Source organism: Suncus etruscus, chromosome 14, assembly GCF_024139225.1.
Source record: "Suncus etruscus isolate mSunEtr1 chromosome 14, mSunEtr1.pri.cur, whole genome shotgun sequence".
Lineage (NCBI taxonomy): Eukaryota > Metazoa > Chordata > Mammalia > Eulipotyphla > Soricidae > Suncus > Suncus etruscus.
The window spans coordinates 50538866-50551424 of NC_064861.1; the positions used below are offsets into that span (position 1 = coordinate 50538866).

General features: G+C 51.2%; 1 protein-coding gene across 4 annotated transcripts in view; it reads left to right on the plus strand.

Annotated features, from left to right (window-relative positions):
- GNAO1 (G protein subunit alpha o1) overlaps positions 1–12559 on the plus strand; it is a 149504-nt gene that overhangs the window by 119165 nt on the left and 17780 nt on the right. For all 4 annotated transcript variants that reach the window (XM_049786082.1, XM_049786083.1, XM_049786080.1 and 1 more), the window contains exon 4: positions 11768–11928. In XM_049786082.1, the coding sequence (XP_049642039.1) occupies positions 11768–11928 (161 nt within the window). The remainder of the gene's footprint in view (positions 1–11767; positions 11929–12559) is intronic.

Here is a 12559-nt window from a genome sequence, read left to right on the forward strand (position 1 = left end):
AGTAGGGGGTGGAGCAATAGTCTAGAGCCTCGATGGCGAACCTATGGCTCGCATGCCAGCTGTGACACACGAAGGCCTTGCAGCTGGCACGTGGGAAGGTCCGCAATTAATTAGTTTATAAAATTTATAGAGTTTTTAGATACTAAAATCTTGTCATTAAGGTTTAATTGATGTGCTGGCACTTTGAGGAAATTCTTTGGTTTTGTGTGGCCACTTGGGCACTCGGGCTCAAAAAGGTTAGCCATCACTGGTCTAGAGCAGGGGTAGTGAACAAGTTCGACACAAAGAGCCAAAATTTTAAACTGTGAGAGTTAGAGAGCCATACCATGCAGTGACCTGCCAAAACCGACAAACACACACAAAAGCATATAATTTTAACAATAATATATTAAATACATATTGCATTTTTCCATTTTGAGTGAGGGTAAAAATCCTGCAGTGATGGTGAGGGCGTGCTGCATCCTCCACACTAAGAATTAACGGCCAGATGTGACCCAACATGTGACACACGGGTTCCCCTACCCCCACCCCACCCACCACTCGGGGGGATGGGAGACAGGATGACGCAGCCTGGGGTCGGGACTACGCACTTGGAGATCTCTCCTTAGAGGTCCCTCCTCAGAAGCAGCAGAACAAAATCCAAACTTGGCAAAGAGCCACAGTATACAAAATAATGGTAAGAGGCAAAGAGCCGCATTCATTTTGGCCGGGAGCTGCATGCGGCTCGAGAACTGCGTGTTCACCACTCCTGGTCTAGAGGATAGGAGAGGGCTGGACACTTGTTTTCATAGTTTTAGCAGCGGACTTGGGTTTGTCCTCAGTACCCTAAACGTCTCCCATGCACCTGCAGGAGTGATTCTGAAAGGCAGAGCCAGGAGTAAGTCCTGAGCATCACTGGGTATGACCCCCCAAAAATAAATTAATTAAAAACTACAATTCTTTTTGTTTTTGGGTCATACCTGACAGTGCTCAGGGGTTGCTCCTGGCTCTACGCTCAGAAATCACTCCTGGCAGGCTCAGGGGACCATATGGGATGCCAGGATTTGGACCACCATCCTTCTGCATGCAAGGCAAACTCCTTGCCTCCATGCTATCTCTCTGGCCCCTAAAATTTACAATTTTATAGTAGGAGCTGGAGCAATAGTGCAGCCGGTAGGGAACTTGCTTTGCACACAGTTGACCATCATATATGGTCCCCCAAGCCTGCCAGGAGTGATCCCTGAGCACAGAGCCAAAAGTATGCTCTGAACACAACCGGGTATGGCCCCCATAAAATAATGTGTGGCAGATATAAGTATAAATAACATTTTTGGTGTAAAAAGTCACTCTTTTCTTAAAATACTTTTAGTATGAAGAACGTATTGTTTTGGTTTGTTTTTTTTTTTTTTTTCTCATTTATGTACCTCTCTACTGTCTGGCTTAATAGGAAACAACTCTATTCTCAAGTACTTCTGCTTTCATTCTGGTGGGAGGTGTTGCTTTGGTTGAAGACTCTGGGTACAGTTTGACCCTATATAAAAGTAACACAGCTGAAAAAGAAAGGAATATTCTCTTAGCTCCCTATTTTTTTCACAGGTTTCTTCCTTGAAACTCATGTCAAAACTAGACAAGTGATAATTTCTTGAAGGCTACTGTAGCAATCTGAAATTGTACTGGTATAGATCCTTTCCTGTTCTGTTGTTACATTAAAAAATGTATTGGTTGGGTTTGGTGAGTAGGACTCTTGCTTTGTATGAGGCAAACCAGGGTTCAATCCCCAACACCGGATATAGTCTCCCCAGACCACCAGGGATGATTCTTGAGAGTAGAGACTCAAGCCATGACCAACAACACTTTTTGGGGGGTTGGGTCACACCCAGAGGTGCTCAGGGGTTACTCCTGGCTTTGCGCTCGGAAATCACTCTTGGCAGGCAGGGGGACCATATGGGATGTTGGGACTCTTACAACCACTCATCCTGGATCAGCTGCGTGCAAGGCAGATGCCGTAATACAGTGCTATCTCTGAGACCCTGAGCCACCACCACTTACTGTGGACAAAACAAAAAACAAAATCCTCTTGGTCTCTTTCACAAAGGATGCCAAGACCACAGGGACCCACAAATAAAGAGATAAACCAAGGCCCCAGTCCTTGCAGCACCACCATAACTGATCCACAGTAGACCAGAGGCCAGCATGGAAATGGAAAATCATAGACTAGAAGAAACAAACCAAAGAGAACTAGCAGGCCTTGAACACTGGACACCACCTTCTTAGGGAAAGCAGCAAAGACTTGGTTCAAGAAGGAAACCATTGAAATGCTGGGCTTCACTCAATGTCAACCATGTGCCCAATACCAAGCAGAACTGAAGAAGCCGAGAGAATGGAATGGGCCTTAGGTGGGGCAAGGATTTTCCAAAGATGCACCAAAACCAGCCAAAAAACACTAAAGCTTGAGCAAAGGCGCATAGGCTGGTGAACCTGGGAGAACAGGCTTCACAGCATGTGCCAGCTATCAGGGAAAAGCACTTGCCAGATCAATGCAGATGTAATGAGCAGATCCTAGAGCACTGAGAGCCCCAAAGGGCATGGTCAGTGAGCACGTGGGTGGCAACTGGAAAGGTGACCTGTATTGGTGACAGTGATAGTGAGGAGACAGGCAGCAGTGTTCATACTCTGCACCTGGCAGGGGTGCACAGTGAGCAGCGCGTGGAAGACCACTTGCAGCCTGTCATTGAGGGACCATTCGTAGTAGTGTTGGTGTTCTTCTGTGTCTGCTCAGATATGCAGGGCCTGGGAGAAAGTTCAGAGGGCTAAGTACAGGCTCTGCATACTGGAGGCCCCATTTCAGTCTCTGCACCACACGATCCTCCTAAGTATAACCAAGCAACCCTCGAGCATTGGGCCTAGAAGAGCCCCTGAGTACCACCAGGTCTGGCCTCTCAAAAGTATATGCCCTATAGCTAAACCACATCCCTAACCTTATTTTTCACTTAGATAACAAAATATATTTGTTGTTTTCCTTAAAATGATTGGCTTCCTGAGGTTGGAGAGATAGAACAATGGTAGGTACTTAGCTTACCTACAGCCAACTTTGGCTCAGTTCCCAGTACCACAGGACCCTCAAAGCCCCCTTGAGCACAGAGCCAGGAATGAGCCCTGAGCATAGAACCTGGAATAATTTCTGAATACAGTCAGGCACAGGCCCTGAGCACAGAGCCAGGAGTTAGCCTTGTGCATAGAGCCAGGAGCAGGCCCTGAGCAGTGCCAGCAAAAGTGTGTGTCTGAGATGAAGGTGTCTCAACACAGGAAATGTGGACTCACCAGGGCCTCCCTACAGATGACCTTGGCTTGAAGCATGGGAGTTTAGGTGCTCACCTGGTCCATGTGCGGAAGGAAAAACTTATTTCCCACTCTCTCTCCCTCTTGCTGTGGTCACCGTGATTGCTGGGCCTTTAGTGTGGCTTGTCACTTTGATGCTCACAGACTATCAGTGGTGGTACCAGGGATTCCAAACAGCAGAACCTCTGGGATGGGCCACGCATTTCTGTTTTTGTTTGTTTGTTTGGCCACACCTGGTGCTCAGGGGTTACTCCTGCCTCTACTCAGGAATTACTCCTGGCTGTGTTCAGGACCATATGGAATGCTGGGGATCAAACCCAGGTCAGCTGAGTGCAAGGCAAGCACCATCCTCACTATATTAATGGCTCCAGCCCCAAAACCTTACTTCTTGCAAGGCTGATGCTCTCCTGTCTGCTTTCTCTAAGCCCCTGCAGGTCTGTCCCTTTGCTGCATTTCTTTTTTGTTTTTGTTTGTTTGTTTGTTTTTTGGGTCACACCTGGCAGCGCTCAGGGGTTACTCCTGGCTCTACACTCAGAAATTGTTCCTGGCAGGCTTGGGGGACCATATGGGATGCCAGAATTCGAACCACTGTCCTTCTGCATGCAAGGCAAATGCTTTACCTCCATGCTATCTCTCCAGCCCCTCTTTGCTGCATTTCTAAATGACCTCTTGTCCGCTGGTGTTTCTGAGTAACCACAGACAACTAAGAGAAGCACAGCAGACATCAGCACCCCAAGAAGGGCAGATCCTAGTCTTGTGTCCTTAGGGAAATGGGTCTGGTTTTGTAGGCTTCTGCAGAGGCCCCAGATACCCCAACCGGGAACATAGACCCTTCTTTTAGAACTATGAGCTGGCCAGTCCCTGCTTTATGTATCTGAAAACAAAGACCCGGAGAAGTGAGGGACTCAATCGGACCCCAGAGCTGGTCTGACAAACCCATACCTGCTGACCTCCAGGCTCCTGCTCTTTTTGTCCCCAAAAGCTCAGAAGTGGGGGGAGGGGGCACTCTCCTTCTTGGATAAAACTGAACTCACTGTGCTGCAGAGCAGGGGAACCACAGACATAGGTAGGGAGCAGGGAGCACACCTGGTCACATGTGTTCCCTCCTAGCCTCTAATGGGTGGGTCCAGCACTCACCACTGTTCTTCTCTGTGCTGCTCTCTTTGCCTCGGTGGCACTGATGTAACTGCTTCCAGTGACATTTGGGGCCAGCCATCGGCTGCTGATCTCTAGCCTTTTCTTCCCTTGAACTCCACATGGGTCTTTCTGTCTCTGACTATGACTACCCCTGTGATGTTTCTGTTCTCCTGTCTCAGGGCATCACCAGTAGAGGGGGAATAATAGACGTGGAAGTTCTGTCCCCTCACTAGCATCTCCAATAAGCTGAGCAGTGTCTATTTGGGGCTTTAGCTCCATGTCCTGGGTGTCTCTCTGTCCCCTGACCCCTAGAGGAGAGACCTCAGAGTGAGAAGGAGGGCTACAAAGGAAAAGCAGCATCATATAAGGCCTTGGGAGGGTAGTGAATGGTACCACCTGGGTATGAGGACTGAGGAGTATGACACCTAGGGTCCTGGATAGTCTCTATTAAAACCCCCACCTCTGCTGTCACCCCCATAGACTAGCCCCACCCCATTCACCCCACCTCTGCCTACCCACTACTCTAACCCTAACCTAAGCCCAGTCATGGGCATAGATTTTGGGCCAGGATGACTCAGTGGCCAGTGGAAAGAGGGTCAGCACGAGCAAAGGAAACTTATCAACAGTCTGTAACGTGAATATGTTAGACCTAGGACCCTGCTTGGTAGTGACAGTACAAGGGATGAATGGGTAAGTGGTGAGCAGTGGGTGGCTAGAGGGATGAAAAGAAGAGGAGTATCATGAATCATTAAGGAGTAAACATGCTGTGGAAAGAGAAATGTAAAGGGGGGGGGTGGGGAGATGTGGAAGTGAGAGTTGCATTCTCAGGGTGACTGATGGGTAGATGACACCAGGGAGGAGTAGCTGAGGAACAGAAGTTTGATGTTTGGTATGTGTTCCCCATCTCTAGGGAAGGAGAAACGGGGGATGTTGGATAAGTGTTCCTGGTAGGTGATGGATGGACAGATGGATGGACGGATGGACAGATGGTTAGGTGGATGGACGGACAGATGGGTAAATGGATAGGCATCATGTTTGGTAGGTATCTTAGGTAGAGTACAAGGACAGATGTACCAATTGATGGATAGATATCATGTTTGATAGATTTCCTAAATGATAGCACAGGGTAAATAAATGGACAGGTGAATGGAAGAATGAAGGCAGGCAGGAGGGTGGGAGGGAAGGAAGGAAAGAAATGAGGGAAGGAGGGATGGCTGGTGGGTAGGTGTGATAGGCAGATGGAGAGATTGATGGAAGGATGGACAGATTTTGGATGAGTATTTGGTGGATGGATGGGTGGTTGGATAGATGGATGGATAGAGGGTGGGCAGAAGGATGGACGAATGGATGAATGATGGATAAATGGATGGTGGGTGAGTGGTGGGTCAGTAGGTAGGAATAGGAGGTTTTAGAGAAGATAAAATTAGATCCAAATTCTTTATTCTGATGCAATATCTTTTTTGAGAACCAGGAAGCTTTCTTCTCCTTAGGCCATTGCTGGACCAGTAAGGGTTCCCGAGCTCTGAGCTAGATAGACAGACCATGCTAACACTCCCAGTCCAATTACAAAGAGATTACTGAGTAAACCTGGCCTCCAAATCCTAAATACCCACAGCCAACACGTGTTGCCTCTGGCAAAACACTTTACCAAATTGTCCCTGGGGTGACACCCTCTCCACCAGGAGTCACCACTGGGGGTTAGTGCCCCAGCTCAGGGTCAGAAGAGCAAGCCGCTGCTCAAGGGGTGAGAGTGGGCAGCACTTTCCACCTCACTCCCACGCTCTTTGCCTCCTGTTCCCAAAACCAAGTCCAGAGAGGCTGCACATGAGCCTCACCTGCCAGAGTGCCAGAGTCTCGCCTGCTGCTATTGCTGTGCCCAGGCAGAGCCCCCATGAGTTGGGTTGTTCTGCAAGAAGCCCGTGGAAAGCACAACCAGGGGCCTTAGGCCTGCCCTTCCTGGTCCCTGCTGCTGCACCTGTCTTGCAGCCAATACCAGTCTGTTGGTCTGTGCACTTCTGCCCCCTGGTGGAAGCCGGGACAACTACAGTGCACAGGGTAGGGCAGGACTGAGGGAGGCGGGTGTGTGTTTATGTGTGCACGCTCACATGTGTGTGCGCTTACACATATACATGCTTGGCAAGGGAAGCTTGTGTGTGCACACTCACGCTTCCCTGGGGGGGGTGCGCATGCATGCAGATAAGCACCCCTCACAGTTCACTTGGCCGAGAAGATCAGATAGAGATGGGGGAAGACAGAAAGCCCTGCGCAGCTCCTCCACTGGAAGGGGTCATTATTATAATCACTATGATTATTGTTATCAAGATGATCACGCTTGCCTGAAAAGTCCCGTACAAAGCGGGCTTATTTTCTGGCAGCTTGTTGTTTGTGTCTGAGGGATTTCATCTTGGCTTTAATAACTAGCATTTGCAGGCTTCTTTATGTGCCGAGCTGGGTCACAGCCTGCATCTGCCTCCAGCAGCCCTGTGAAGTGGGAGGTGGGAGCTCAGCAAGAAGGCGGCTTGGGGAGGTCAAGAGGGGCCCGTGCAAGGTCGTGGCTGGAGATCTGCAGATCAAGGCAGTCCCGGGGCCCCCATTTGTACCTTGCCCTGCCCTATGAGGGAGGCTCTGTGTCATGTGGCCAGTCCCTGCCTGCCCCAGCTGCTTGCTTGCTGCCCTGTGGAGGAGGATGAGTTTGAAACAGCATTGTTGAAAGCACAATCAGCCCTGAGGTTTCTGATCAGTCTGGTGGGCACTGGGGCCCCAGGATGAATATGGCTGCTAGCTTCCCTGAATACCACCACTCCTACCCAAGTGGGCCGTGGTCCTTCTCTGAGAAGGTGCAGGGTGCACTATGTGGGCAAGTGGTAGAGTCTAGGAACAGATGCTCTTCAGAGTTGGCATCAGCTTCCTGGACTGTCCCACGATCACCTAGGTCTCAGTGCTGCTTCCTAGGCTGTTCCAGGAATGGAGCCCCCAGACAGCACTCAGTCTTGTGGCACAATGTTCTGGCCGCTGGCAGCCCATGGGGAAATACCCCAGCCCCATGTCCTCTGCCACAGAGCCCTAGGTACAAAGACTGTAGTGGAAGGAGGGTAGACATTTCCTGGAGCAGTGTGGGATACTTCCACTGTCCAGACTGGGTGAACCAGATGCATAGTCATGTCTGGAGAGGGTCCCGTCTCCTGCTCCTCCAAGAAAGAACTTGGGCCTGGAGCTACTGTACAGCAGGAAAGGCACTTACTTTCATGCATAAGACCTGGGCTCGATCCCCAGCATCCCAGATGGTCCTCCAAGCCAGCTAGGAGTGATTTCTGTGTGCAGAGCCAAGAATAAGCCCTGAACATTGCCAGGTATGGACAAAAATTACAAAAAGAAGAAAATCCCTACCCCTGTGCTCTCCACAATTCCAAGACCAGACCAAACTGGGTGGCCTCTTTATCTCTACCTTTCATCTTCCACCCATGTGGCTCTAAGAAGCTGGGACAGCACATGATGCTCCCACTGCAACCCCTGTGCTAAGCCTCTGTGCTCATGGGTCAGCCCCAAGAGGATGAGGGCCTCATGGGATTGTGGGCGCTGTGTCTACACCACACAGCTCAGATGTGCTGAGACTACCAGCAGCCAGAACTGGTGCATTTCATTGTGCACATGTCAGTATACAGCCTTCTCAACACATTTCAAGGCTATCTCCAAAGCCCTTGTCCCCCAAGTGATTTTTGGAGTGCATGTGTGGCCTGTGGCCCCACACAAAGGAAAGCAGACCCTGGGAACTGTGCACAGGGCAGAGAGGAGGAGTTGAGCTCGAGTCTGTGTAGACTGCCATGAGTGTGTGGGGAGGATGTTCTTCCTGGAGGAGATATGGCTGGTGATGGCCTCTGCAGGGTAGTTTGTAATTGGACTAAGGGGGCAAAGTGAGGCACAGGATAAAAGAGAACTATAAAATGAAAACATGCTAACCCAGATTAAGGAAAATTCAGAGACTTGATTGATTCAAGTTACTGGGCATCCAGAGGTGTTTGTGGCTTCAGGTATGGCTCGATCCAGATGCTGTGGTGTTCTATGACTTGCTCCCCTATCAGCTCTGCTGTGTTTTGTGGTGAGTCTGCAATCCCTTTGACAGTCTCTTTTGTAAGAATTTCTATAAATGCTCCAGAGCTGGTTGTTGATTTCATTTGATAAATCCAGATTCTTTGTCCAACTCTTCCTGTTCACTCAGGGAAGAGAACTGGGCTGGGTCCATACCTGTGCCCACCATGAACTCTCACCTTACTACCCACTTCGTCTTTGCTCCTCCATCCTGAGTCTTGGCTGCACTGCCAACTAGAGACCAGGTGCAGATCACTTCTCCTCGGAGCCTCAGTCTCTCCACTTGCTTGGGATGCTACACCGATGAATGTTGGGGGACAGGAGGAGTGAAAAATGGGGATCTGGCCTGCTGCTAAAATGCTACAGATGCTCACACCTCACACGCGCCACCAAGCACTAACCATGTTCAGATCCTGTGCAAGACCCGAGGCTGTGAAAAATCTGGAGCCCGCCTTGTGCAGTGCTGGTGTGTGTGTGTCTGTGTGTGTGTCTGTGTGTGTGTGTGTGTGTCTGTGTGTCTGTGTGTGTGTGTCTTCCCTGAGGAGATGATGGAGCAATCTGGCTCACTCGCAGGTCAGGATGATTATGAGAGGGTCTGGCACTCACTTTATCTCCTGGGGAACCCCATCTCTATCCCAAGCACCACTGGGTATGGCCCAAGAGAGACAGGGTATGTGAAGGGAGGGAAAAGATGGAAGCCCAGGGGAGCCAGGGTGGGAAGACAGATAGATGGTCTCGCAGGACAGATGCTTGCTGAGCCATCATCGGGTCTGCAGCCCTGCCTTGGAAACAGTGGTGCAGAGGATGGTGATTTGCCCAGATGGGCAGGTCCTAACAGTGCCGGTACAAGGCAATCCCCAACACGCACATACATATGCACATAGTACACACACATACACAAATGTGCAAACATAAATGCATAGGCAAGTCTGAGCTCTGCAGCTCCCCTGGTACCTGCCAACTTCAGACCTACTCCTCTGGGCCACTATGCCCAGGGTCCCAGCTTTTGGGAGCAGTGGGGTGGGGAGCATCTCCAGTCCTCCCCAGTGCACCATGCATGCAACTGAGCCTCATGGGACCAAAAAGAGTAGCCTTTCTGTTTAGGGTATGTCAAAGTGCCCCTGAAATATTAGGGCAGGGGGTGCCTTCTGTAAGGGAAGAGCCATGTTAAGAGAAGACAAAGGGACCCTATTTAATCAAGGGCCACTCTAAGGGGAAGAGTGGATGGAGCAGGATGGAGTAGAAGCCCCTGGGAAGGGCTGAGGGCAGCCAGGAGAGGGGCGGGGCAGTGTGAGAAGAGGAGAGAAATGCAGAGACTGAAAACTGCCAGACTCTGGGGGAGGCTGCGATGATGTTAAGGATGGCTCCTGGCCTTTGAGAGGGCTGGAGGTGGGGAGGGAGGCAGACATCGAGGATTGTGCCTTCCTTCACTACTTTCTTCACTCCATCCAGATAGTCTCGTCCTGCTCTGCCCCATGTGCTCCTGGGAAAATGTCAGGGAGTTTATTGCCACCCAGGGGGTGTAAGGGAGTTTTGTGGGGCCAGTAGCTCCTGTCGCACTTCTACTGTGTTCTGACCCCCAATATGGGGCAGGGCCCTATGAGGAGTCGGGGGGCTAATACATGAGCCATGTGGCCCTGAATCATGGCCTGCTTCAGCCCCTGCTCCCCAACTCTCATCAAGTCTCTACCTGTCTAGGCCTTTCCATGGCAGCTCAGGATTCAGGAACCCAAGGGCTAGGGTCCAGTCAGCACCATGCTGGAGAACTGGGGGGTGAGGAAGAGGCTGCAGTGAGGGGCTTGGCTGCTCTGTCCAACTCTTGTGGTTTCCCCACCCAGGGCAGGTGTCAGAGAGGGGACAGATGCCAGAACTCTTCTGCCTCCTGCACACACTGGCTTTGATGGGAAATATCATTCCAGGGCAAGAATCCACCGAGCTCCAGCCCCAAAGCCCTTTTGTAGGATCTGCTGGCTGCTGTGTACCACAGCTCCTCAGGGTGTCTCCCACTTGTGTGCCCAGAAAGACATTTGCAGAGCCCGACTCTTCCCCCCACTTGCTAGGTGTGAATGTGGGTGGGGGGAATGAGGGAGGGCTGGTTGCTTGAAGGCTGTTCCCAGGGGAATCATTATCCCCCAGCTCTGTTTGATTTGGGGTAGGGAAGTGGGGTCACACCTGGCAGTTCTCATGGGCAGCTACTGTCTCTGTGTTCATGAGGGACCCTTGGAGATGCTGAGGGCAGGGTGTATGTGGTCCTGGGTATTTGGATCAGGGTCTACCACATGCAATACAAGTGCCTTTACCCCCTACTGTCTCTCCAGCTCCACCCTAACTCTGGAGGGCCTGAGAGCTTGGGGAGACTGTAGGCTTGGGATATACCACACCCTCACTAGGGGCTCCAGCACCCATTCAGGGTGGGAAGAGCAATTGATGGGCTCCGGGGGTGTTCCAGAAGTTATGTCACTAACTGCCTTGCTCCAGAGGACCCACTGGGCACTCTGGACCCCCTGGATCTGCCTCCCCAGAACTGACACTTGGGGATGGGGGTCTGAGCACTATCTGGCCTCTCTTCCTCAGTGGGGTGAGGGTCTCAGCAGCAGCAGCCTGGGCGGAAAGAGGGGCACCCCTTCTGTGGGCATCCCTACAGGAAGGAAGTACAACAGGAAGGTTGCAGTCAGTGGGTCCAAGCTGACTTAAGGGCCCAGCAGCCCAGCTCTGCTATGACCTGCTGCCATTTCCCACTTGTGAGAACAGCTTCAAGAAAGCACAGGGGTCAGGCACACACAAGCCAGGTCTGCTTCCTGCTACTACAAGTACCCCCTGTCATCACTGCGGGTATAGCCCTAGTATCCCCCAAATAGAAGGGGGATGGCCCTGCTGGGATGGCCCTGCAGCACTACAGATCCTGATGAGCACCTCATCTAGAGCCTAGCACTGAGCTGAGCACTGAGGATCACAGGAAAGACCCTTGAGACTTAAAGTCTAGTACCCAGTAACTCCCCCAATTTAACCCTCAACATAACCACATCCAACAGCATGTATCAGGTCGGAGCAATAGTATATCAGGTATGGCGCTGGCCTTGCATATGGCTGACCAGGCTTCCATCCCCAAAACCCTGTGAGGTCCCCAGAGCCCTGCCAGGACTGACCCTGTGCCCCATCCCCATTTTTATGGGGCCTCTGTCACCTTGAGGCCTCCACATCTCCTTCTTTCTCTCTCTCCTTGCAGGCGGATGCCAAGATGGTGTGTGACGTGGTGAGCCGGATGGAAGACACGGAACCGTTCTCGCCAGAGCTGCTCTCAGCCATGATGCGGCTCTGGGGTGACTCAGGGATCCAGGAGTGCTTCAACCGCTCTCGGGAGTATCAGCTCAATGACTCTGCCAAATAGTGAGTGGCCATGGGGAGCCTTGGGCTGGGCGGGTTAAATGACCGCTTCCAGGATGATGACCTGCCAGGCTGCTTTAGAACCATAGGGTGGATGGAGCAGAACTAGGGGCACATCTGGCCAGACCCAGTGCCCAGCTACTCGAACTACCCCAAGACTCACTTGCCATGCACCGCATGAGACTTGATGCCAACATCCAGGTTTCCAGAGAGCTGCAGGTCCCCAAGCCAAAGCGTGTTTTGCTCTCCATAGAAAGAGGAGAGTCTGTGCTGCTCCACCCTGGTATCTCAGGTCTGTTCTGTCAGCAGAAGGGATTGTGGAATACAGAGCACAGCAGCACCATCTCTGGGAAAAGGACAGGCCCAGAGAGAGGAAAGGAGAGAGGATGGTGCCTTTCAACTAGGAACTGCATCTCGGGTGTTTTGTTTCTGCTGAAGCGCAAGTGGTGCGCGCGCGCGTGTGTGTGTGTGTGTGTGTGTGTGTGTGTGTGTGTGTGTGTGTGTGTGTGTGTGTGTTCTGACTATTCACCATTTTCAACAGAGGAAGCATTTACATTAAAACAATTAATTAGAACATGTGCTGCCTGGGTCCATAGTAACTATTAACACATTGTGGCCCAAATCTCCCCTCTTG